This window comes from Manis javanica, chromosome 11 (genome assembly GCF_040802235.1).
Source record: "Manis javanica isolate MJ-LG chromosome 11, MJ_LKY, whole genome shotgun sequence".
NCBI lineage: Eukaryota > Metazoa > Chordata > Mammalia > Pholidota > Manidae > Manis > Manis javanica.
Window position 1 is genome coordinate 20,194,509 of NC_133166.1, and position 26,506 is coordinate 20,221,014.

The 26,506-nt window shown below is 39.5% G+C and overlaps 2 protein-coding genes across 2 annotated transcripts in view; one reads left to right on the forward strand and one right to left on the reverse strand.

Moving 5' to 3' along the window:
* Positions 1 to 528: 528 nt before the first annotated feature.
* SPCS2 (signal peptidase complex subunit 2) lies at positions 529 to 24,044 on the reverse strand. The gene is made up of 5 exons (XM_017671752.3): positions 23,829 to 24,044; positions 9,656 to 9,739; positions 8,905 to 9,065; positions 6,578 to 6,712; positions 529 to 1,405 (listed from the first exon to the last, which is right to left on the reverse strand). Exons 1-5 carry the CDS (start codon positions 24,027 to 24,029, stop codon positions 1,219 to 1,221), a joined length of 768 nt encoding a protein of 255 aa, XP_017527241.2. The 5' UTR covers positions 24,030 to 24,044; the 3' UTR covers positions 529 to 1,218.
* An 876-nt stretch (positions 24,045 to 24,920) lies between these two features.
* Positions 24,921 to 26,506, forward strand: part of XRRA1 (X-ray radiation resistance associated 1) — a 64,816-nt gene continuing 63,230 nt past the window's right edge. The window contains exon 1 of the mRNA XM_073216012.1: positions 24,921 to 25,805. The gene's annotated coding sequence lies outside the window, so the exon portion shown is untranslated. The remainder of the gene's footprint in view (positions 25,806 to 26,506) is intronic.

Sequence of the window (26,506 nt, forward strand, 5' to 3'; positions counted from 1 at the left end):
AACATTCCCAAGTCAGAGGAAAATATGGTAAGCGTGATTTCTTCTGAAATGCATATAGTTTTAGGTAGTAGGCTAGGTTGGAATTCCTTGTGTAAGGCTAGAGGACCAACATTTCTACAGATCAAAGGATATGGGCAAGTGCCCAGTTCTCTGACCACAGGAGAAAAATACTAGAAAAATGCTATTCACAAGTCTGGAGCCAAACCAGATTGAAATCCCAGTTCTACCACTAGCTGTGTGACAAATTATTCAACCTCTGTGCTTCTGTTTCCTCATCTATAAAATGGGGTTAACAACAGTTCCTATTTTTAGGATTGTTGTGAGTTAATACATGTGAAGTATTTGGAAAGCTACCTGGCACAAAGTTAAGAACTGAGTGTAATTATTATCACTAGAAAGCAAAAAGTTCCTCACCTAAAGGTTCTCAGGGGCTGCTGGCCAGTAAAACAACCTAGAAACAAAAGAAACCTACAGTAATAAGATTGTTAACACTTGCTATCTATTCCTTCCATCAAGACTATGACTCCATTTTTTCACATCTTCTTTCCTTTTATTGAAAAAAATTTTAGAAAATGGCAGTTAATAAAGGGCACAAACAAGTAACAGGGATATACTAGTGGAAAACATAGACAATTTAAAACTAAGAATACCACTTGCTTCTTTAATTGGTTTAAGAGCACAAAATGTAACAGGCAAAAGGTCTGTTTTAAACAAATTAAAATGCTGTTTTTTTCCAATTCTCCCCAAGTCAAATACATACACACCCACAAAAATGGTGTGTGAAGGAAAGCTGTAATACACAAGAAGTTGTATCCAGAATTAAAGGAAATGCTATTGAAACAGGAATTAACACAAAGTCAGCAACAGGTTAACAATTTTTAAAAACTGTGTCTTCATATGTTGCATGGCACAAAGCTATACTACATAAAGTACTGCTGGGAATGAAGGAGGAAGTCTGTACGACCTCTAGCAAAAATGCTTTTTCAGAAAAGCAAATCAAAACAATGCAGTTAGCAGACCAAGGAGGCTACAGCTGGATATCAGAGCTACAACTTCTCATATCTGAGCTAGAAAATCCTATTTATCCAGAATGGACTGAAATTTCAGGACAAATCAGGGACATGTTTAACATTTCTTACTTTAAGTTCTCTGTTTCTTTCTCCCTCAGCCCCCCATCATTCGTCATGATCTAGCAGAAGACGGCTATTTTATAACTGGCTATTTTATTTTTCTTTCTGTGGTGAGACTGTCATGGAGCCTGGATATTTCAGGCTCATATGCATCCATGACCAGTGTCCCGCTGTGGTCAAAAAACTTAGCAATGGACTTGGTGAACTCAGCTTCCCGGTGTTGCTTTGTTCTTCCACTGATGAAGGTCAGCTTCAGAGTGTATTTGTCATCAAACCTAAGCAAAGATAATAAATCAAAAACCAAACAGAGATTAAAGCAGTAATAACAAAGCCCCAACCAGATGTTTTCAAAGAACAGGGCAGAGCTGGCTGGCTACTGGTGATAGAGGGATACTCAGAACCAACCTTTCCAAAAAAAAAAATCTAGGGGCTCCTAACTGCCTTCAAGACACAAGTTCTGGTCCATAGGTGTTGCCATGTCTTCCCTGATTTAATTACTTCATACCTCCTTTACCTTGTCAGACTGTTAGACCACATGGAGCACCTTCTCTTGCCTCTGGACTTAGCACTTGTTATGCCATAAGGTCTTCCTTTCTTTCCAGTCTTACTGGACTAGTTCCCATTTGTTAATAGGATACTTGGGCATAAACTTTTGTAGAAAAGCCTCCCCAACACCCCCAAACTGGGTGGATGTCTCTCCTGTGTCACCTATAGCAAGCAACATCAATAGCCAAGTCAAATACCGAGCACCTATTATATGCCAGGTCCAATGATTAGGCTCCCATCCTGTCAACAAAAGTACCTATTAATGTTTTTGTTCTGTGCTCCTAACTAGATTCAGGGATTCTTAAATGCAAGATTGTGTGTTGATTTTCTATTCTTGGCTTGACACTTGGTCTGCAATCACATTGTTATGAATAAATGAAGAACTCTTGTTTTCAGAGATGTTACCCAATTCCAGGCTGCTCAGTCCCTATTCTCTGTAACCAATCTAGCTCCAGGTTCTACTGTGATCCCAGGTTAGGGATGTCTTTCACCACATAAACTTCAGACATTTCTTAGCTATACCTTAATGTATCTTAAAGGCCTTTTATCTCTATCCACCTACGACGGTTTTTAACATCAACCTCTGGCAGTCTGCCATTCCTCTCTCCAGCCCCTCTTGTTTCTGTCTACATTTGGACATACTCAGTGAACCATCAAGCCAGTATTGCCTTTAAAGGAGGCAGTCACTTGAGCCTCTGTTTCTGCATGTTTAAAATAGGAAAACTACCACCTAGTTTTCAGGATCACTGTCATTGTTAAAACAGTGCTCAAAATGCAAAAAAAAATCCTAGCTTGACAAATAATCCCAACCTGGATAGTGGCGGTCGGGGGGAGGTCCCTGAACTATTTTCAACATGTCGAAATTTCTTCTCAAGCTCTGACCTACTGCTGTTAACTGATGTCACAATGATTTTGAGGCTTTAGGGCCCAGTTCCACTGGCAGTCCCATGGCTTTGATAGCAGGGCATGATTTGATGGGTTGTGATCTGATGCATTTTTAAATAGTTACTCATTAATTCAATAAGTATTTATTCAGCCCCAACTATACATGTTAGGCAGTTTTAGATGCTAGGATACACAGCAGTGAACACAACAGACAAATTTCTGCCTTTTAGGACTTTTACTTTAGTGTGAGGGAAGCAAAAAGAAAAATACAACATTCTTTTAAATATGCTAGGTAGGTAAGGCTTCACTAAGCAAATGTTGGAGCACAGTCCTAAAGGATATGAGAAAACAGGTTACTAGGAGGAAGAATATTTCAGAGGAAACAGCAAATGCAGAGGGCCAGAGGCAAGAACTTGCTTAGAATGTCTCAAGAAGAGAAAGCAGGCCAATGTGCATAGACTGGAGTGAGAGGGGAAGAGCCTCAGGCGATGCTGGGTGTGTCTGCATAGTGTATGGGGTGCATAGCACAGGTAAGTGTGGAGTTCTAAGCTGTGCTTAGGATTTTAGGTTTTTTGAGCAGAGAACTGAGTTGAATCTGCCTTAAGTTTTAAAAGGATCACTAGACCTGCTGCACTGTAAATAGACTAAAAGCAGGGACAGCAGCTGCAGAAGGCCATTAGGAAGGCCACTCGTACAGTAACCTAATCAAGAGATGATGGTAGCAGTAGAGACAGTTAAGTGGTCAGACTGAATATATTTAGAAGGTAGAACTGACAGGATTTGCTGACAAACTACTGGAAGGACTGCAAGACCGGATCAGAATGATTCCAGAGTTCTGGCCTGGGTAACTACAGGGATGGAATTGCCATTCATTGAGATAGGGGAAAACGGGTAGGAAGCAGTTTTAGATGAGGGATAGCAGTTAGGTTATGAATATCTTCATTCTGGGATGCTTATAGGATCCAAAGTCAAATAGGAAGCTGGAATATATCTGGAGTTCAGAGTAGAGGTCTAGAGGAAAACAGAGATCTTCATCTCATAGACAGCACTTAAGGTCTTGAGAGTCTAGATAAAGACTACACCTACAGTGAATACAGACACAGAAGAAGTGCTAGGGAAAAGCACTAGTGGCATTTAATTTAGAGAAAGAAGCTAATGAAGAATCATGAAGGAGACTAAGGAACAGACATTAAGATGACATTAAGATAAGAAAATTACAAGATTATGGAATCCTAGGTGACTAGTTTAAAATATACATATATATCAAACTCTGCTGACAGGTCAAGTACAATGAAGAAAGAGAAGTGGAGAAGAGCAGATCCAAGAGACAGGGAAGAAAAGGGAGGGGGACAGATAAATGGGGAAGACTATGAAAGGAAAACTAAGGGGAAAGAAAATGAAATTTTTTTTTAATTGGGAGAAATTACAGCACACTTACATGCCAGAAGGAATGATCCAGCAGAGAGGGAAATATCAGGTAAATAAGGGATAGAATCTAGTGGACAAATGGAGAGGAGGCTTAGCTAGAACTCAGAAGCAGAATATGATGAGCACTGTAAATAGATAACAATGCAAGACCTGACTGCTTCTGTCTTTCCAGCAAAAAAAGATGCTGAGAGTAAAGATTGGGGGAGGGGGAGATGCAAGGGGCCAGAGGTTAAAAGATAGAAGAGAAGGTATGAAGGATCCCGCAGGACCATGAGAGAGTAACTGGACTACAGAAATAACATGACATCTAAGCTGGGTAGGGAAGAAGTGAAACAATGAGGGAGAAAAAGGACAGTGAAAAGGGGGAGGCTCAATGAATTACAGATATCACTGGAGCTGAAGAACTGCTGGGACAAGAGAATGAGGAGATAAACTAGAAAAACAGGAAGCCATAGTCAGAGTGGGATACTGACAGCTTAAATTACTGAAGGTAATTAGTTATCAATAACAGAAAAGTCTAGGGTATGTCCAGGAAAATAAGAGGTTAAGACAAGGAAGAAAACAAGATAATCAATCTCAGAAGAAAACTGAGAGGCGAAAAGGACTGGAATCATCATCCACTTGGATACTGAAATCATGAGGACTTCTGAAAGGATCTATGTTAGAGAGAATGCCAATGAGCCAAGAGCTACCTTCAAGGTAAGAGAAGTGAATCTGCATTTAACTGCAATGGAAAGGAACACAGGTGGCACATCTCCTCTTCACAGGCACAACAATGTGGCAGACAGTAAAAAATCAGCAGGCAATATGGAAAAATCAGAACTGTCATACACCACTAGTGGGGTTATAAAATAGTGCAGCTGTTTTTTGGGAAACAATCTGTTCCTCAAGAAATTAAAGGTTACCATATGACCCAGCAATTCCTCTCCCAGATGTATTATGTAAGAAAGGAAAAGGTATGTCCACATAAAAGTGTGTATACAAATGTTTACATCAGCATGATTCATAATCACCAAAAGATGGAAACATCTCAAATGTCCATCAACTAATAAATGGGTAAACAAAATGTGGCATATCCATGCAGTGGGATACTATCTGGCATAAAAAGGAACGAAATATTGACATAGGCTACACCATGGATGAACCTCATAAACATTATACTAAGTGAGAAAGCCAATCACAAAAGATCACATATTATCTGATTCTAGTCACATGAAATATCAGAACAGGGAAAATCTATAGAGACAGAAAGTAGATTAGTGGTTACTTAAGGTTGGGGGCTGAGGGGAGAGGGAAATGATAGCTAAAGGGCACAGGTTTTCTTTTTGAGATGATGAAAATGTTCTGAAGTTGACTGTGATGATGACTGCAAACACCTGTAAATACACTAGAAATCATTAAGCTGTACACTTTAAAAGGGTGAACTGTATGGAATATCAACTATATATAGCTCAATGAAAATAATGAAACCAAGATGTTGCTAGGGTTTAGAATTCTGCAGCTGTGCTTTAGCGGCCTGGCACACGGTGTAGAATTGATGGCTGAGGCCAAAAGGGCAGCTGGGGGCCCTGCCCAGAGGCGCTAAGGAGGCGGCTGCCATATCAGGTTTGTTCCTCCTCACAGGCGTCTCCCCACGCTGCTGATGAGAGAGGCTGCCGGGCACTGACGCTATACTTACCTTCATATATGTCAATAATTGTACTTTAAATTTGAGAGCCTATTATGTGCTAGGAACTATACCATGTGTTTTTAGGATAGTGACTAACAGCCTGAGTTCTGGGCTCAGACATGGGCTGGAAAATCTGTCAGAATTCACATTTGGGCCTAGAAGAACTAATTAACTCTGAGCCTATGTTCTTACTATAAAATGGGTTGTTCTAAGATTTAAATGAGACAATGCACTAGGCACAATACCCAGTATACAGTAAATGCTCGATATAAGTTTGCTATTATTATAACTGGTATATATACCAGTTGGCATCTTCCCAACAACTCTACCGAACATTTTAGATGCTACTAAGCTTAACTAGTTTATATGATATACCAAAAGTCACACAGCTAGAAAGAGAAGAGCTGGAATTTGAACCTAGTTCTGGTTACCTAGAAGACTTCAGGTGTCAGCTGCACAAATTTAACCCACTGCTGGTCAGAAACAAACTGAAATGTGCTTCTCTGAGCTGCGCTGCACTGCTTCAGAGATTCCTGACTGCACAGACGGCAGTCAAGATCACAGAAGACATAGAAGCTAATGGGGTTCTTCAAAGATAAGTTAACTTCACACCTTTGGCCTTTACAGTTCTTCACTCTAATTGGCTCAGATTATTACCACAAAGAGAAAGAGAATCATTCTTCATTCTTCCAGTGCAGTACTTTCTCCATCAACTTATCCTCAGAGCACTTCTGTGATACTGCAATCTCAGAAGTGCAATGCTAGGAAAAACCTTCTAGATCATTCATAACTCCCTTTCATCATTTACATGATTAGCACTATGATGTGCATAGAGTAGGCACACAATAGTCTGTTGTTGATAATGATAACGAGAGAAAATCCAACACCAGAATTTAAGAATCTGTGAGGACAGTCATACCTTTTGAGACTGGAGGACAGCTGCCAAATATCATCAGGATCCATCCCAGTAGGATCTTTCCTGTGGGCCACGAGAAAGATGCTTTTCTCCTTATATGAGGTATAAATGGTCAGGATCCCCATCATAACAAAATAGGTTCAGATAAAGTTAAGGGGTAAAGACAGAAACATACAAGAGAAATAATACAAACTGCCAAGCAAGGGCTATGAGAACTTTCATACTGACAAGGCTAAAGAAGACAGTTTTGTCTTGCTACAAAAATACTGAAAATTTAGCTCTTTCATTCTCATCCTTATGTTTATATACCAAGAGAAACAAGGCTCTCTCCAGTTAATTCTCCAAATAACACCTCAAAAAGGAAGAAAGGAAAAAGCTAAACTAGCTCTCACTTTTTCTGTTCAAGGACAAAAAATATACAAAGATCCTCTGTTGCCTAGTTTGTTTGTCAAGACTTGTGTTTATTTCCCCATAAAATACAAATCAAATAATCATAGGGATTTGACCATGCTCAACCAATTTCAAGGGTCATTAAAAGAGAAGAAAAGTGGCTCCAGTTTAAGAGTAATTGCTTTCTATATATATACAGGCTTATTATTATTTTCAGTTTTTGACAGTTTTAACTACCATATTTGAGTACCTGTGTGCCAGAAACTGTCTTAAGAGCTTTGAATACATTGTGTCATTTAAATTGTATGAACGGTGAAGGTAGAGTGAAAGGCTATGAATTTTAAAGTGAGGCAGGCCTAGATTTGAATTCTGGCTTTTGATCAATGTATCCTGGACACATTACTACTTCTTTCCCCAAGGCTTAACCTTATTATCTCTAAAATAAGGATAATAGTGACTTTTTAGAATTGTCATGAAATCTGAGAGATAATGTATTTATATTCAGTGTATAGCACACAAAAGACATTTATAATGGTAATCATTACTATTATACATAAAACTGACATTATAAACATGGCAAGATCTTTTTTTTAAAACAAATATAACCAAACATGAAAATTCCATCAAGCTAGTTCTTCTGGGAGGCCATATATTTGTAATAATGTTGCTGTCATTGTTCAAACCTCTTTGAAACTCCTGTGGGAATCATCTCCAGAACCCACTGCATGTTCTTTTGAACTGCCTTAATAGTGAATTCATACTGGAATTACTGAAAGGAGTCCAGGTGCCAATTCTGGGACTATAATTTAGGGTCAATTTGGATATCATTTTTTTATCAGAACTTGTTTAAATGGCTTGATAACTGCCTCTGAAAAAAAATCCCTTAAGTGGAGTTTTAAAAAATATTTCAGGTAGTAGCAGTGTCATTAAGAAAGTAAACTGCCTACCACAATGATTTGTTTTAAACAACTAGTGCAGTGGTGACACATAGCAGACACACAATAGCACTGTGTGGCTAGTTTGAATGAGGTAGTCCTATATATTCTAACATGGGAAGACATCCAACATAATTTCTAATAAAAAAGAAAAATGCAGTATGTACAGATTCTCTTGGGGAGGAGGGGTAGGAACTACAAGAAAACTTTTACTTTGAACATGTATAACTTCTGTAATAATAGTATAATAAAAGTTATTTGTATGTAGCTTTTAGAGAAATAAGACAGGTAGGTAATAAACATGATTCTACATCTACCATAAAAGAGGGGAAAAGGAAACATTTGAGTGACTATTACATACCAAATACATTGTAAAATCTCTCATTTAGCTTTTATAATTCTGAGTGTACATTACCTGTATTTATAAATGAGCAGCATTCAAACAGCCTCAAAGAAGTTAAGTTCTTACCAGCATAAGATCACAAAACAAACTGGATTTCAAGCCCAGGTTCTGAAGTTCCAGAAAAGGTTCTTAATTCCACTGTTACTCAGCCACACCTATGTATACCTCATGCTCAGCAACACCCAATTCAGACCCTGAGCTTCAAAGAAACGTGACACAGATGTGAATCTCCAAAATCTGATCCTTTCCTAATATCCTGGAGTGAGTGGTTTGAAGCAGCCTGCTAAAATAGGAAATGTTCTAGGCTGGAAATGAGAAAAGTTAGGCCTCACTATTACTGTTTTGCTATTGGGAGCTTACACTTGGATTAGAATAACCTCTACATTAATAACTAAACAGAATTAAACATAAACATATTAAATCTAAAATATGTGATAATTACTAAATAAATTCACAGATGCCCACAGCTCATAACATTAAAGTCTAACATTAGCAGCCCCTCCCAGGATGAAAGTTTGTTTTGTGTAGGAAGCAGGGAGGAGTTACCAGTAGAGATCTTAATAAACAAGTCACTAGAAAACAAACTTGAACATAAAGGATATGATATAACACACAAAGCCAAAACTGGCTTTGACTCTGGAAAGGGGTGCATATAATCCCAAATCAAAGCCACTATGGCAAAGAAACAGGAGATAGTACAGATGGTGAGACGACCGTCAATTAGACCAAAATTCTCCACGTATTTGTACTTTTCCAGAAGTACCTAGTGAGAAGAACAAGGAATTAAGCTAACAGGAATGCTTCCTTCCTATTACCTGCTTTTATTCTTAATTACATGATAGAAGTTATCTTAAGAGTCATATAAATTACTGAGTAGTTCTCTCCAATCAGGATTTTACCACTCCAAGAGAAAAAAGACTCAAGCTGCTTGTAACAACCCCGAAAAAAGTTATCAAGTTCTCACTTTTGTTTTAATCCTCAACTTTTCCCTAGGCTGAAGCTAAAACTTTCTTTTCTCTTTTTAAATGGAGAGATAACCAATCATAGCTGAAGGTTCTGTATTTCCCCCCAACCTTCTTGGCTTTAGCTAATCAACCTCAAAAACAACAGATTACGAGCTTTCTGGAATTCAAAAACTAAGAGAATTTGAAGAAAAGCTTGACGTAGGTAATTAATATTTATAATTTAACACATGCTCCCCTATACATACTGTAAGGAATTTAGAATCTGCTTTCTGGCTCAATTCTTAACACTGAAAACAGAGTCCATTCCAAGTCACAGGAGAAAAAAACTTTACAGGAAATATGCCCTTAGTTATATACATGCAAACAGAAAGCCCCCTCATTAACGTACCTTTTTGGCAGAATCATCCAAAGAATTTTTCACAGCTGATCCATCCCATTTATCAATTTTTACAGGCTTATCATCAATCTTCCACTGTAAAACAAATAGAAAAATTGTGCATTAGGAGACATGGCATCTTAAGTGAAATGAACTACTTCCTTAACAGCATCCTTAACTATTTGTAACATTTCCTCCGTCTTCTGATGGTGGACAACTAAAAGACAAACACTTAAAAATGAAGATGAAGGCTACTAGGCAACTAGAAACAGGTGGTACTTCTATGACGCTGCCAGTCTCCATGCTGAGAAGTCAAAACTACAAGCCCCAAACCAGAACACTTACATGGGCTGCAGAGACTATACAGGGAACTCACATGTCCCATCCGTTTTACTCAAGTGTGGGAACAGAAAAGAACTCCACCTGTCCATCGTTTCATTCTATGACTACAGAACATGGATGATATACATCCATGAACTTTCAGACACTAGCATAATAAGGAAGATCTTCTTTAGTGCATCTTTGTGGGCTAACAACTTTTATATTTTACCACCATGTCTTAACTGTAGGAAAACAGCAAATCCAGTGTAGTCTGTTGAACAGAATATTTTGAATTAAAACCCAAGTCTTATCATGTTAGTTATATGACTTTGGACAAGCCCTGTTTCAATTTCCCTCACCTACACATGTTTAGAAAGATTCCCAAATACTGTGTTACTCAAAGGGAAGTGATTCTCACACACTGTTGATAGAAGTTCAAAATGGTACAATACCTATAGAAGACAATTTGGCACTGTGGATTCCACTTCCTACTTTCGGGAATTTTTCTTTAACTGCATATACATGAAATAATACATAAAGCTACTCACTGCAGCAGCACTTCTAATAGTAAAAAGTTAACACAAATGCTCATATGTAGGGGATGTTACACAAACTACGGTCAACCCAGATCCATCCTGACAAGGCAGGAGCACATGAGTGAGACTTCTCAATGTATATCTTTCTAATTTTTCATTATGTGAACATATAATAGAGTAAAAAATGTCCTCAAATGCAAGTGATTACATGAATGTAGCTTAAGTGGAACAGGGTGTTAAAATAATCCAATAAACCTGCCTTTTAAAGATCATAATGTCAAACTCAGTTTTTTAAATTGAGTACACAAATACCCTATTTCATAAAAGTTACAAACCAGCAGGCAATCCAAAATTCATTTGGCTTCCAAACAAATTTTACTGAAGGACAAAGAAGAGAACTTCATATTTATTTTTCTTATTGGGCACAAGTTCAGAGATACTGCAACAAGAAATAAGGAGATGGAGTATGAATAAACATTTGTAAAAAGTAACTGAGAAGATTTTAAAGGAAAGTAGAAATACATAAAATGATTTTTTTTAACTATGATTCTACATACTACTACACAAAAAAGAACAACTGTTCTGTGAAGTTTGCTGGCTAAAACTAAATACTTCAAGTGATTAACAGTCAATCCAGGTGTTTTCTCTTCGGTGTCTCATAAAAACAAGGATATTCTTCGAGGAAACTATTCGTGGCAGCATGCTGTAATAATGATTCTCACAGCCTGTCTGTCAACCTACAAATAAAACATGACACCTAATTTTAAAAATACAAATTGAATCTAGAAGACATTAACAAGCTTTCTAGCTAAGTAACAAACTTATACTTAAATAAACCCCATTTTGATAATTACAACCAAAAGAAAAAACTTGTATAGCCAGAATCCACAAGAGAAGATGAATTATTTGCAAACAAAATCATTAGAATTTTTTTGGTGGATCATTCCAAAATAAGTATCATAGTCTCACAGAAATTCACCCTACATCACTACCTGCAATGCATCAGGTAAGAAACTTGCCTCTTCTATTCAGAGGATAACTTCTGGTGTTTTGGGGGAATAAAATGCAGGTGCCATTCCAGCATGTGCTGGAAGAGCCTCAGCTCCAACTCCACTGTCTGGTACCCAGACACAAACTTCAGTAAGTGGAACAGGAACATTTCCACTGAATTACATTAATCACAAGAAAGTTTGTAATTTGGTTTCTGGAGAGATGGGATCATCATTCATTTTGTGTGCATAAAAAACCTTAGCCTATTTCACAGCAAAGAGCATCTCTGCTATAGTGAAAACACATCTGGGAAAAGGGCAGGAGGGTGGACACTAGGTGTTTGTTTTTCTGGTTTATTTTGTTATTCTCAAAAGCTGCATATCAACTATAATGTATCCTAGTCCTCATGTTTTCTCTGCTACTACTCAGGGTATTTCCTTTTTCCCCTCATTTTTATTTCTTCAACTCTACATGTAAATTGCTTTCCTTTTGTATTTGGTCATTGATCCATTCGTTATTTAGGAGCATGTTGTTAAGCCTCCACGTGTTTGCAGGCTTTTTCGTTTTCTTTGCATAATTTATTTCTAGTTTCATACCTTTGTGGTCTGAGAAGCCAGTTGGTAAAATTTCAATCTTTTTGAATTTACTGAGGCTCTTTTTGTGGCCTAGTATATGATCTATTCTTGAAAATGTTCCATGTGCACTTAAGAAGAATGTGTATCCTGCTGCTTTTGGGTGAAGACTTCTGTAGATGTCTGTTAGGTCCATCTGTTCTAATGTGTTGTTCAATGCCTCTGTCTCCTTACTTATTTTCTGTCTGGTTGATCTGTCCTTTGGAGTGACTGGAGTGTTTTGAAGTCTCCTAGAATGCATTGTTTCACATATGTAGGTGCTTCTGTGTTGGGTGCATAGATATTTATAATGGTTATATCCTCTTGTTGGACTGACCCCTTTATCATTATGTAATGACCTTCTTTGTCTCTTGTTACTTTGTTTTAAGTCTGTTTTGTCTGATCCAAGTACTGCAACACCTGCTTTTTTCTCCCTATTAGTTGCATGAAATATCTTTTTCCATCCCTTCAGTTTTAGTCTGTGTATATCTTTGGGTTAGAAGTGAGTCTCCTGTAGGCAGCATATAGTTGGGTCTTGTTTTTTATCCATTCAGTGAATCTATGTCTTCTGATTGCTGCTTTCAGACCATTTTCATTTAGGGTGATTATCAATAGATATGTACTTATTTCCACTGCAGGCTTTAGATTCATGGTTACCAAAGGATCAAGGGTAACTTCCTTACTATCTAAGACTCTAACTTAACTTACTTAGTATGCTACTACAAATACAATCTAAAGGTTCTTTTATTTTATTTTCTTCCTCCTCCATTCTTTATATATTGGGTATCATATTCTGTGCTCTTTGTCTATCCCTTTTTATTACCTCTGGTGACAGCTATTTAACCTTAGGAACACTTCCCTCTATAGCAGTCCCTCAAAAATACACTGTAGAGATGGTTTGTGGGAGGTAAATTCTCTCAGCTTTTACTGATCTGTAAATTGTTTAATCCCTCCTTCAAATTTAAATGATAATCTTGCCAGATAGAGTATTCTTGGTTCAAGGCCCTTCTGCTTCATTGCATTAAATATATCATGCTACTCCCTTCTGGCCTGTAAGGTTTCTGCTGAGAAATCTGATGATAGCCTGATGGGTTTTCCTTTGTATGTGATCTTTTTCCTCTCTCTGGCTGCTTTTAACAGTCTATCCTTATCCTTGGTCTTTGCCAATTATTGTATGTCTTGGTGTCGTCTTCCTTGGGTCCCTTGTGTTGGGAGATCTGTGCACCTCCATGGTCTGAGAGACTATCTCCTTTCCCAGACTGGGGAAGTTTTCAGCAATAACTTCCTCAAAGATACTTTCTATCCCTTTCTCTCTCTTCTTCTTCTGGTACCGCTATAATGCAAATATTGTTCCATTTGGATTGGTCACACAGTTCTCTCAGTATTCTTTCATTCCTAGAGATCCTTTTTTCTCTCTGTGCCTCAGCTTCTTTGTATTCCTCTTCTCTAATTTCTATTTCATTTATTGTCTCCTCTACCATATCTGATCTGCTTTTAATACTCTCCATTGTATTCCTCAACGATTGGATCTCTGTCCTAAATTTTCCTGAGTTCCTGAATATTTTTCTGTACCTCCAGGAGCATGTTTATGATTTTTATTTTGAAATCTCTTTCAGGAAGATTGATTAGTTCAGTTTCACTCAACCCTTTTTCTGGTAGTGTTGAGATTTTGCTTTGAACCAGGTTCCTTTGACATTCCACATTTGTATGTGACACCCTTTAGTGCGCTCTACTCTCTGGAGCTGCTGAGCCCCTGGAGCAATGTCAGGGGTCGTAGGGGAGTGATGCTGGTGCCTGGGGTGAGGAAAGAGCTGTTTCTTGCCTCCTGGATGCTATGCCTGTCTCCACTGCCAGAACCAGTGGGCCAAACACACAGGTGTAAGCCTCTATGCTTTGGCTTTGTAGCTGCTATAGGCGGGGCTTCCCTCTGGCTGGCTGATGCCAGGTCAGGATTTGTTGGTTTGTGAGCCAGGTGCGGACTGGCAGGGAGGAAGGCTCAGCAGGCTGTGTATCACGGTGGGGGGCCTTGGAGCTGCGTGGCCAGCCAGGGGTATAGAGCGCCTGAAGATCGTGAAAGTTCCCAATCCTGTTCTTTTCTCTAGGTGAATGCAGTCTGGCACAGCCTTCTTTCCTGTTGCTCTTTCAGGATTAGTTGTATTAATTATATTTTCGTATTAGATGTGGTTTTAGGAGGTCTCTGTCTCACCTCTCATGCCGCCATCTTTAATCTGCTTTCCTTTTGCAATAATAAAAAGACAAAGCAAAGGTTGGTTTCTTTCATGTGGGACCTTACAGGACAAAATTACAAAGAAAGGCTTCATGAAGAAAAGAATTAATATAGGCCTGAGACTGTCATCCTTAGAAATGGCCCAGCTGGCATCTGGGAAGTTGGCTGGTAAACAGTTTCCTACACTGATGTAACACTTTCCCTAAGTGGTAAGAGTGGTTCACCGTGCCTAAACTGTTTGTATAAATAACATGGTTTATGCTAAATACCTGTTTTCCTCCTTGGAGTCTGGAATGTTGGCACTGGCAAGGCAACTTGTTGCACACTTAACCAGTCCCAATAAAAACCCCTGGGCGTTGAGTTTCCAATGAGTTTCCCTAGCAGATGACACTTCACACGTTGTCATATCGTACTGCTGGTGGAAATCACGCACATTCCGTGGGGCTCCACTGGGAGAGGACTCTTGTAATCTTGCACTGAGTTTCCTATAGACTTGCAACCTAGGCACGTTTTCCCTTTGCTAATTGTACTGTGTATCCTTTTGCTGTAATAATCTTACTCACGAGCACAACTACACACTGAGTCTTGTGAGTCTTTTTAGGGCATCACTGAACAGGTCTTGGGATCCCTGATACAGGCAGTATTGCCAGTTAAGAAAGAGCAGATGCCCTCAACAAAAATAAAATAAAAATAAGAGGATTGTAAACACACAAAAAAAATATCAATACTGTCTTTGAGACAGGGAATAGGACTACACCTGATTTTTTTCTTCTTTTGACTTTTAGTTTCCAATTTTTCTATAATAAATATGGATAGTTAAAAAAAAAGATACAGCAGACGCTGTAACTTCACGATTCCTTTTGCTCTCATTCCCACCTGCATATTGTAGATACACATATACTGGGCACAATCAACAATCACAAGCATTGACTATTTAGTTATTTAAAATGTATGTAAATAGTTTAAAGAATAAGACTTCTAGGAAAAAAACAACAGTTTCTGCTTCCCCTTAAATCCTCTGCTGGTGTCATTTCACACTCCCTAGACACTGCTTTCATCTCCTTTGGCTCATTTTTTTTGGTGTTCACCTTTGTATCTCTAAAAGTATTTATACTGTTATTTCTTAATTTTTCAGTTTTTGGCATTAAATCTACTGCCTTCTCCCATGAAAGATGAGGTTGAGCTGTTTCAACCCCTGCCACATTCACATTTATTTTTCCTCCTTCTTCCCCACTATCTTTTTAACATAGTCCTAGATCAATACTGATTTGGTCTTAAATATTTTAATTTTTGCTAATTACTCGGAGTTCACATTATGACTGTAAATGTCATTCACAGATAAGTCATGTAGTATACTAGGATTATTTTTTCTTTCTGGTATAGCTTTTGGCTTTTTGTTTTCCTTGGAACTACACTGTTTTAGTTGTCATTTTTAATCATACGCTGTATTTACCACCAGTATATTCTCAAATTCTTGCCCAGTTGTTTACATCTCTTCTCAATATGTGCAAACACACTCAATGTTCTGTGAATTTCATCTTCTTGGAGAAATCTGCTTCAATCAAAGAGGACTGCTTTCCAAGCTGTTGTAGAGCTGTCGTCCTGGAATCTCCCTTTACTACGACCCTGGGTTCCCTTAACCTCCTCTTGAACTAGATACCATTTCTTACTCTTTTCTTGGTTTATTATTCCCTTGATTTGGCAAACACATCCTCTGATGGCTTCCTTGAAAAATGTTCACATGGGAAATAAATTTTGAGATTATACACCTAAAAGTTGCTGTTTATTCTACCCTCACTTAAATAAAAGAAATAATTTCTCTTCAAAAATTTAAATTTTGATTCTTCTGTGTTAACAGTGCGTGTGACTGAGATTTCTGAAGTCATTCTGATTCCTCATCCTTCGAGTATCATGTTTTTTTTTTCCTGTGCAAAATCTTACCTGAAGTTCTTCGTGTTTCCAGTGTCCAAAATTTTAAGATGATGTCCCTGACGCAGGTCAATTTTTAATCCATTGTTAAAACTGCTAGTACCACTGCTAGGCCCTAAGCAGACCCTCTATCTGGAAACCAATGTCCTCCAGATTAGACAGTTACAGAGTTCAGAGATATTAAGTGTCACAAAGTCACTAAGTGACAGGCAAAAAAAATTCTTACAAATACACAGCTCACCATAAAACTGTTCCTTCCAGTGACAGAAACTTATTTTTAGTTGCCTTCATCTCTGAACTCAACCCCAAGGCAGATTCTGTTTGTGGCCTTATCAAAGGTGTACTATACTTCAACGCAGGATCAGACTGGATTTAGATTGAATATAAACAGATGTAGACAAATGCATTTTTCCCCTCATCTAATAAGGTAGGCCCTTATTATGCAAAGGAGTATAATACAGAGGTTAAAAGTTTAAGCTTTAGAGTCAGACTACTTGTATAATTCTTACTTTTCCATTTAACAGTTGGATGATGTTAAGCAAATAATCTTTCTACAGGCTTAGCTGCTCAAGTGTAAAATGAAGATGATAAATATATCTATTTCACAGATTAGTATGAAGATTAAATATTGTAATTATAAAACAGCATAGTGCCTGGTACAGAGTAAGTGCTTATTAAAAATTAGCTCTTGTTGCGATTATGACAAACCATGTAACATACTGCACCACAGTTAAGTGCATATATGTACTGTCTCCCTCACTAGGTAATGGGGACTACATATTTTTACATTCTCAGAGTCAGGGACATAATATAGTGTCAAGAGATACTTGTTGAAAAAAATGTCTGAACCCTTCCTTATAAGGAAAAAAGAGAAAGAAGTTATTTCTAAAACGTTAACTTTCAATTTAAGTGTAGCAAATGCACACATGGCTGAAATGATCTCACTTGATTCTTGTCCACAGAATTTCTTTTACAGATGGAAGACAGGCAAAAGATATAACCACAGCTACCATTCACTGAGTGCATAATGTATGCTACGTAATGTGTTAAGTGTTTTATATACACCATCTCATTTAATCCTTACAACCACCCTTTTAAGAACAATTACCATCTGCTATGAAAAATTTTTTTGTCTCCCTCCCCTCCAAATCCACCTATTGAAATCCTAACCACCAACCAGTGTGATAGAATTAGGACACGTGTCTTTGGGAAGTAATTATGCCATGTGGGTAGAGCCTTCATGAATGAGGTTAGTGCCCTTATAAAAACACACTACAGAGCTTGCTTCTATTCTCTGCTTTCTACCATGTGCCGATACAGGAAGGTAGTTTGCAACCAGTGAGACGGCCCTCACCAGAACCCAACGATGCTGGCACCCTGATCTCAGAATTCCAAGCCTCCAAAACTGTGACAAATAAAATTTCAGTGGGTTAAGCTATCCAGTCTATGGTACTTTGGTAACAGCAGTCCAAACTGACCGACACCCTCCTTTTATGGCTAACACCGGGGTTTAAGAGATCTGCCCAGCTGAAAACCAGGAAGTGACAAAGCCAGGGCTCAATTTTAAGTTTTCATGATTTCAAAACCCATGCTCTTTCACTAGTCCACACTGCTTCCCACACACTATAAGGAAAGGAATTATTAACCATCAACAACAAAAGGACATACACATCTGAAGTGACAACTATACAAAGTATCTTAATTCCTATCTAATAAATTGTAGTTAATAACATTTAAAAAACATAAAAAATATTTTAATCTTGAATATGCCAACAAAACTTGGATAAAAAATATTCTGAATTTTTCATTTTCTTCATTTAAAACCAACTGCAATTTGACTGAAAATATAACTTAAAAAGTCCTATTTTTAGGAAATCACTCTCCTTCTACTACCAACATAAGAAATAAAATACTTTATTGAACCAGCATACCTGATGCCAGACCTAGATAGCTAATCAGTTCACAAGAAAATATGCATTCAATGTCTTTGACAGAACATAAAGAAGACTTATTTCAGTTATGAGCCTCCACTGCAAATTTGAATGAGAAGTTCCACAAAGGTATTTCACTAGGGATGTGACATCAAGAACTCTACTTTCAAAGGAGTGAGGAAGGATATCAAACACAATCCAGGTCTAACGAATATATAAACAACGCAGGAAGGTATTTTCTGATTTAACTGATTTGAGGATTACAGACTTTTCCTGTTCCCCAAGCTTCTGGTCTTTGTCAAAAAAAGGACAAAATCCTCAGTCACTACGGCATGTCCAGCAAAACAAAATTGTCTTGGGTATGAAATAACTAAAATCCCAAGGAGGTATGAACACTTCCATTTTCTCATTTGCTAACAGTGAAAGCAGAGGTAAGTTAGGCAGTGATAAAGACCTCGGTGGATTGCTTCATAAAAGCTTCTTACCTTAGCAAAGGGCAGTAAGACTCAAAAGGATTCTTCAATTCACACTGAAGAGATGAAGGATACCAGGGGTAGGGGTAAGTGGTGTCAATGGAAGGACCTGGCTCTGATTTAGAAAGGGCTGAGCGCATAAGAAAAAATGATTAACTTTCTTTCTGTGTTCTCTCCCAGTTCATAAAGGGGATATAGCCCTACAAAGAGGAAAAGTCATAGATGAGGCACATGACAGAGGAACCATATCCTAGATGGCCTTGCTTTGTAGGTTAAGGGACTTAGGCTTTATTGTGAGGCAAGGAATGGAGAGTATTTTAAGCAGGGGAACAACACAATCAAGTTTGCGGGATTTTTTTTTTCTTTTTTAGTGGCATCCTGGCAGATAGTCTGCAAGGGGGTAAAAATGGAGACAGATACATCAAATGGGGCCTGATTTAGACATAGGACCTGAATCAGAGCAGCAGGCAGGGAACAAAAGGGGAATATTAATGAGGCAGAATTGGCAGGACTTAAACAGACTAGATACAAGGAACATGAGAGAAGACAGGGATGACCACTCTCTTAGATCTCAGGGTTGGATAACTGAGCTGTCATGTTATTTTCCAAGAGAAAGAACACAGGAGGAAGGAGAAGAAATACTCATTTTTATATGCCGACCTTGAGATGTTTAAGCTCTGTAGTTACATTGCCTTTAGAATTTTCTTAACTAAAATATGGACAGTACGAAAACTGATGGTAGACTCAGAAGCTGAGATTACTGAGTTGGAAATATACACCCCCATCTCCTACATGCACACATTCTGCAAAAGATCAGAAAGCAGTAAATTCAAAGTAAGAAAAAAAAAATGTTCAATTTGGGGAGAAAATGATGTCTGTCTTGAGAATGTGTACTGCCACCTAATTTTAGATCTAAATTCAGAAATGCCAAAGTTTCTCAAAGAGAAAGATTATAGTTCTTGGCTTGAGCCATCTTCCAAACTGAAAACAGATACTCTTTCCACTACTAGATTAGCTAGCACATGGCCTGCTCCAGTATGCAATGTAATGCACTAAGGTAAGAGCACTGGGTTAAGAACTGAGAAGTCAGGTTCTGGAATGTTAACTCACTGTGCGGTCTTTGGCAAGTTGCTTCACTTTCCCCTCTCTACCTATGTCCATGCCGATAAAATGAGGCTGACACAGATGAGCTTCAAAGCCTCTTCATTATAAACACTTTAGAGAAACCAGTATGATTAAGCAGAGTAGTTAAAAACCAAACCAAAACAAACAAAAATAACCCCTTACAGTGTCAGAACCAGAAGAGATTTATAAAGTCATCTAAGACAGCAGTTCTCAACCTGGAAGTAACCATTCAAATGTAGAGGAAATAAATAAATAGCTATGTGAGAAATCATGCAGCTGTTCAGACCCCACCTCCAGAGAATCTGATTTTTAACTAAAATCCCAAGGAGTCTGATATAAAAGTCTTCACATTATACTATTAAAAAACCCAAACATTTATCTAAGAAAACTGACATCCAGAGTAACCAGCTAGTTAGTAGTAGACACACATCTTGTTAAATGCTTACTATATGCCAGAAACCATCTTTCAAGGTAAATACTATTATTATCCCTACTTTACAGATGAGAAAACTGAGATACAAAGATATTAACTTACTCAAGAACATATATCTGGTAAGTGACAGAGCCAGGATTCAAAGCCAGCCAGCCTGGCTCCAGAGCCTGTGTTCTCAACTACTAAGACATAAAAGCTGTGCTTTAATGAATACCAGGCTGACAGTCCAGCCAGGAGACAGAAATCCAGGTATGCAGTTAAATGGGTCTGGATATAGCTTCTAGAAAGCATAGCTTACTAGCACATTTTAATAGCCAAAACAAATCCAGCCTGGAGACAGAAACACAGGTACAAGGTTAAAAGTACTTGGAAATAGTTCTGGAAAGCATGGTTTAATACCAGATGTCAATTTTAAAAGCCAAAATAAATTAAGCATGCAATTTTTCTTTATAGTTTGCTTTGTAAAACAAAATCCTTTATGTATTTTGGGTAAAATAACTTACTGCAATGATCTAAGTTATTCTGTGATGGAGACTGGAAGAGGATATTTGCATACCTATTTTTATGATGAGGAAACTAGAATTGATTTGTCTTAAAGTCAGTTTCATAGAAGCAGAAAGTCACATCTGCTTAGGGAAAGCCAGAAGTACATCTGCATATCTTTATTACACTTCTTTAAGACAAGTGAAATTACAGCTGCAGGAAATAAACGACCTCCAAAATAATCAAGACAAATCAAATCAAAGAGATTGCAAGGTAACAGCGTCTCATTCCCAAAGAGCAAGAGAGCTTTTCCATTCATTCAGATCCTGCTCCACTGAAAATGATGTTTTTTCTCCATGTTCTCTCCACAGTAGCCCCAGTTTTCAGTTAGAGGCACCATTCTCTAAAGGCAATTTCTGAAGACTGAAGTGGCAGATCTCAAGTTTTCCTCTGTTAAAATCAATGCTGCAAGTAATTGTCCTATGTTGTATCACTACAGAAAACTGTAAGAACCTCTCATGGAACCTGGACAAATACAAATTGCTAAAACAATATAAGACATCATGTCATATTAAGTAACAGCCTAATTCCCATGTGCAATAAATGCTAGCAAATTCAGAGGAAGAACAATTCAAAGTAAGGCTGAAAGGAAGTTTTCCAAGAAAAACTTCTCTCCTCTGTCCCTCACTTCTTGGTTAATTCTGCCAAGTGCTCCTTTATGAGGCTTTTTATCTATTTCTGCTACTCAAGCTGGGGTTCTCCTTACCTTGTCAACCTATTTTTTTAGCCTTTTACAAAGAACATTTATGCAGATTATAAATTCATCTATTACATAACTTACATAGTATTACCTACACAATGTACCATCTACATCTACACAAACCTCTAAGTATGGGCATCAACAGTGCTTACATAAATAAATTTAAGTTCATGAATTCATGCAACTTGTTCAAGGCCATGTAGCTTTTAACATGCGGCACTAGAACTCAAACCTATCTTTTTATACTAACCCCTAAAATACTAGTTTGGTAGAAGGCCTTATTAGAAGGCTTCTAATTTCTACCTTCCCAAATTATCTGAATAATTTCCCTAAAACCACTTTATTAGTCTCAGAAACCTTCATCAGCTTCCCACTCTTACTTCAAGATGCCCATGCCTTCCTCAATCTGATCCTATCTACATGTCACTGCAGGTTTCTTAGAAAACAGCCCAGTTAACTCACTACCTGAGAAACATCTGGCACTGTCTGTATACCTTTGCTCAACGACACTCTTACCTGGCAAGCTGTCCCTCTCTCTCCCCCAGAATAAGGTCCCAGCTCCACTCTCAGACATGAAGTCTTCCCCTGGGGCCCTTACCATCTTATAAGATCTCAGGGATCATCCATCATTTGAGCTTCTGTAAAAAATACACATTTGAATAAACCAAATACTTTTTTGTTTCATATTCTAGATACCCCATGTCCCATAATCAGCTATACCAAGTACTTTCTGACAGGAATCTTGCCATTGCATGTTTGCGTCAGACACTATACGTTAGAGATATCATTCACATACATCACCTCATTGAATTCTCCCCCAAACCCTAACATTTCAGATGAAGGGAAGCTTAGTGAGGTTAACTGACTTACCAGTCTTCACGCAGTCCGAGTAGCAGATAATTTCAAAGCCCAAGTCTTACGTTTCCCAAATCCAAGTTCTTTCAATAACACAACAATGCCATAGGCAGTAACCACTGCCTTAGCAGAATGCCCATGATTGCTTGCTGGTGATAATCCAAGGGGAAGGAAGAGCAGGAGCGGTCAGTGGCACAGGATGAGGATGAGGTGTGAGGTGCTCAGCGGCACCAAAGCAGAATTTGTATATGAAAACGACCACAAATTTCCAATATTCTCACATGTCTTGAAGTAATTTATCATCACAACCCCTAAAACATGGTTCTGTCACTTAGTTGTTAAGGCTGTAAGAACCATGTAATTCAAAACCAGTTAACACTCAAAAAGAGAACGCAAGCAGATCTGGACCTGAACCTCTCAATTTGATCACATATTCATTTCTTAGCACCTACTATGTGTTAGACACAGGGACGTCTGAAAGCTATTTTCAATGAAAGGAAAAATCCTGACTATTTACTATATTAAAGATCCCATGATTAACATTTGTCATTAACCTGGCCCAGGACCCCACAATGAGAGAACTGGAAGGGACCTCAAGGTACATTAAGGCTAAGTCTCTCATTTTAAGATACAGGAAAAAGAAGCATATTTCAAGGTCACACAACTAATTAGAGGAAGAACCCGTACTAGGACCCAGATCTCCAGGCAACTTTTTTCCAAGGTGTTACCCAAAGGGCAAGAAGGGCTGACCTAGGAGCAAAGCTTTCCTTTTTCTCTTTTAGGCCCTTGTTGCTAGGACCGCAATTTAAAGAAAAAAAAAAAAAAAGCATGCGTGAACGGCGGGAGCAAGAGTGAGCAGGCAGCAAGCTCAAAAATCCAAGTCACCTAGTGCACTTGGTGACAGGTGGGAAGGGGAGGAGGAAATGAGGAAAAGGTGAAGAAGGGGAGAAGAGAAAAGATAAATCTTAAAGGCTTCCTGTCAGCCCAGGAGAGGAAGTCAATACTCAAATAAGTTCAGTATTCGGGGTATGCTGATAAAATGCCTAGAAATTTTCAGTAAGCAAAAGGCCAAGGAGGACTCTGGAATCTGTATCAGCATCCAGGTGTGGTGACCGTGTTGCGGAGTTTGGTGACTACTGGTTTCGAGTAACTGCATTCACCTCCTTCAGGCTTCAGTTTTTCCCGTCGGTGAAATAGGCACATTCAACAATGGCCCCCATCACCACCGAGGAAAAGCGACGGCCTCACTTAAGTTTGGGAATAATCAAATTACTCTAACAAGTTGTGGTGGCCGGCGTTAAGGACCAGGGACACTTCCGAGAAGGAAGGACGACCCACAAAGGAGAGAGCCGGGTTTGAGGTGTGGAGAGAGGGGGCTACGAACACCCATAGGGTTCCCGTGGTGGGCCCGACGAGGACAAGAGAAGCCGCAGAAGAAAAGGGGGGCGGGGATGGGGAAATAGGCTCGCCTCCCCCTCGGCCTCGCCAGTCCCCCAAAACCGGTTCCTCACCTTATCCAATAAACCGCTGCGGCTACTGCCTGTCCCGCAGCTGGGACCACCGCCAGACCCACCACTACCGCCGCCGCCACCGGCTCTCCCGCCCTGTGCAGCTGCCGCAGCCATCTTGTCCGCCTCAGTATCTCCCTCCCCTCTACTTGTCCGAAGCCGATTGGCTGCAGCTGACAGCGTGACGCGCCGCGCGGGGTCCATCGGGATTCGTAGTTCGGGGCTGGTGACGCGATATTGCCAGCGGAAGAGGCCGCGGGGCTTGCCGGGACTTGTAGTAATTAGAAGGTCTAGCCGCCGGTTGCTGCCTACAGCCGCCGCGTCGCGGTTACTAAGAGGTAGAGAAGGGTGGGAGACGCCACAGTGGAGCGGCTCCGAGATTCCCGGGAGGCTCCCAGGCGCGCATCCCGCCTGATCGGGACGTCGCCGCCGCGGACGCCTCGGAGGTGGAAACGACGCTGGAGGAAGGTGCGGCTGGAAACTAGTTTGGGTGAGGGGTTTGTCTCCCCCGCCCGAGTTTCCAAAGGGGCAGCAGGAAAGATTTTATTAAATCTTATGTTAAATCTTAAGAATGGCTAGGATTCAAGACCAATGACTCCCAAAAAGAGAAGCAAAAAGATGTAGATCTGAATCCTTCAATATGATCCCGTATTCATTTCTTAAGCACCCACTGTGTGTTAAGCACCGGGAAACGATCTCCAGACGTAGGGAGAACAAACGTATTTCAAGGTCACACAGCTAAGTTGAGGCCGAACCAGTGCTAGTACCCGTATCTCATTCTTTCTCATCCTTTTCGAGTCCTGTTGCAGCACTTATCCGGTTATTCTCTCTGGTGGCTGTCGTCTTGGCTGTTAGTAACGTTCTCATGTTAGAGAACTCACATTCACTGAATGCCTGCCTACTGTTTGCCAGGCAGCATGCTATGTGCATTTATATCCATCCTCTCATTTCATCTCCTAACAGCCCAGTCAGATGAGGAAACTAAGGAACTTATCCAAGGCCAGATACAAGGTATCAGAACCTGGTTTGGAAGCCAGTTTTTTTCAAAATCTGTGGTATGTTCCCTCTGCTGTTTTGCATTTACAGTTTTAGGATGTAATATTATTCTAGGTTTTTATTAATTCACTTTATTCCACAAATAACCTATTGAGCACCAACACTGCTCAGAAGTGTACTAAGGGATACTGAGGGATCAAGACACCTGTTCCGAACTCCAGTGGAATTCCTCCTCTAGTGACCTATAATGGAATTGCATTATACCACTTTATTTTTAATCCCCATAAATTCCTCGTAAGTGTCCGAATGATGGAACAAATACTTCCTGAGTGCTTGCTATGTAGCAGTCACTGTTTTCATCCCTGGGGATATATCAAGGGCGAAATACCTGTCTTTACAAAGCTAATATATTCATGTGATAATCATCACTAAGTAATATTAGAGATTTCTTCACCTCTGTGCAGCAATCCAGTCAGATGCCTCTGTACTTTTTTATTGTTCATCTTTTATAACTTTCCATTTTTCAAGACCTAGCTCTAACATCACCTGCCCTGTTCTCTGATTCTTCTTTTTTTGCAGACAGAATTAGGAACTCCCTAGCATTATTTTCATGGTTCAGTCTAGTTCAGTAAACAGTCATTGAGTCTCTTCAATGGGCCAGATCCTGTATGAGGTGCTGGAGATAAAAATTTAGGAAGGACATAGGTCTGGCCTTTGGAGGGGCTCACAGCCCAGGGTCGAGTGTGTGAAGCCCCAGCGGAAGAGGCCGCGGGGCTTGCAGGGACTTGTAGTAATTAGAAGGTCTGGCCGCCGGTTGCTGCCTACAGCCGCCGCGTCGCGGTTACTAAGAGGTAGAGAAGGGTGAGAGACGCCACAGTGGAGCGGCTCCGAGATTCCCGGGAGGCTCCCAGGCGCGCATCCCGCCTGATCGGGACGTCGCCGCCGCGGACGCCTCGGAGGTGGAAACGACGCTGGATCAGACAGGTAAGCAGGCCATTGTAACAACAGTGTGGCAGAGTGCCTCCACTCCAGGGCAGACTGAGGTGGTAGCACAGAGAAGGGTCAACTCAAGGTGGGGGAGATACAGGAAAGCTATCTGTATGAGCCAGGTAAAGAAGAGGGGCAGAAGTGTGACAGGCCAGAGGAATGGAACAAGCAAATGTATGTAAATGAGAAACATTACTCTGTGTGTGTTGTGTTGGACTGGAGGGCGCTGCAATTAGACTGAGATTAGCGGCTTCTAGTTTGAGATAGACACCAGAGGTGGCTGAAGCTACCTAGGCAGGCAGCCTCGAAGTCCAGAACTTGGATTTTCTTTTTTCCACCCTACAGATAGTTCATACTTTTCTTAGGTTACTTTCTAGACAGTGTAACCTGGGAGTTAAGAGCCCTTCCTAGCTCATTAGTTGTGAATCCACACCTTCTCACCTAGTATTTTTCATAGGGCACTGGGATTTCTTGGATTGTTGTGTGCAGGTCTATACGCCCTCTACAAGTTTGAGTCTGATTCATCCTTCATATATGCATAACAAATATCTTTTCCCAGGTTCTATCTTTCAACTTTATCTTTGATACTGTTATTGTGCATAAATTTATTTTAGGTAGATAATCATATAAATAATCTTTAACTTCCTGTTCTGTGATTTGCGCATTTTATTTAAGCACTCAAGCCACACCCCACTGTC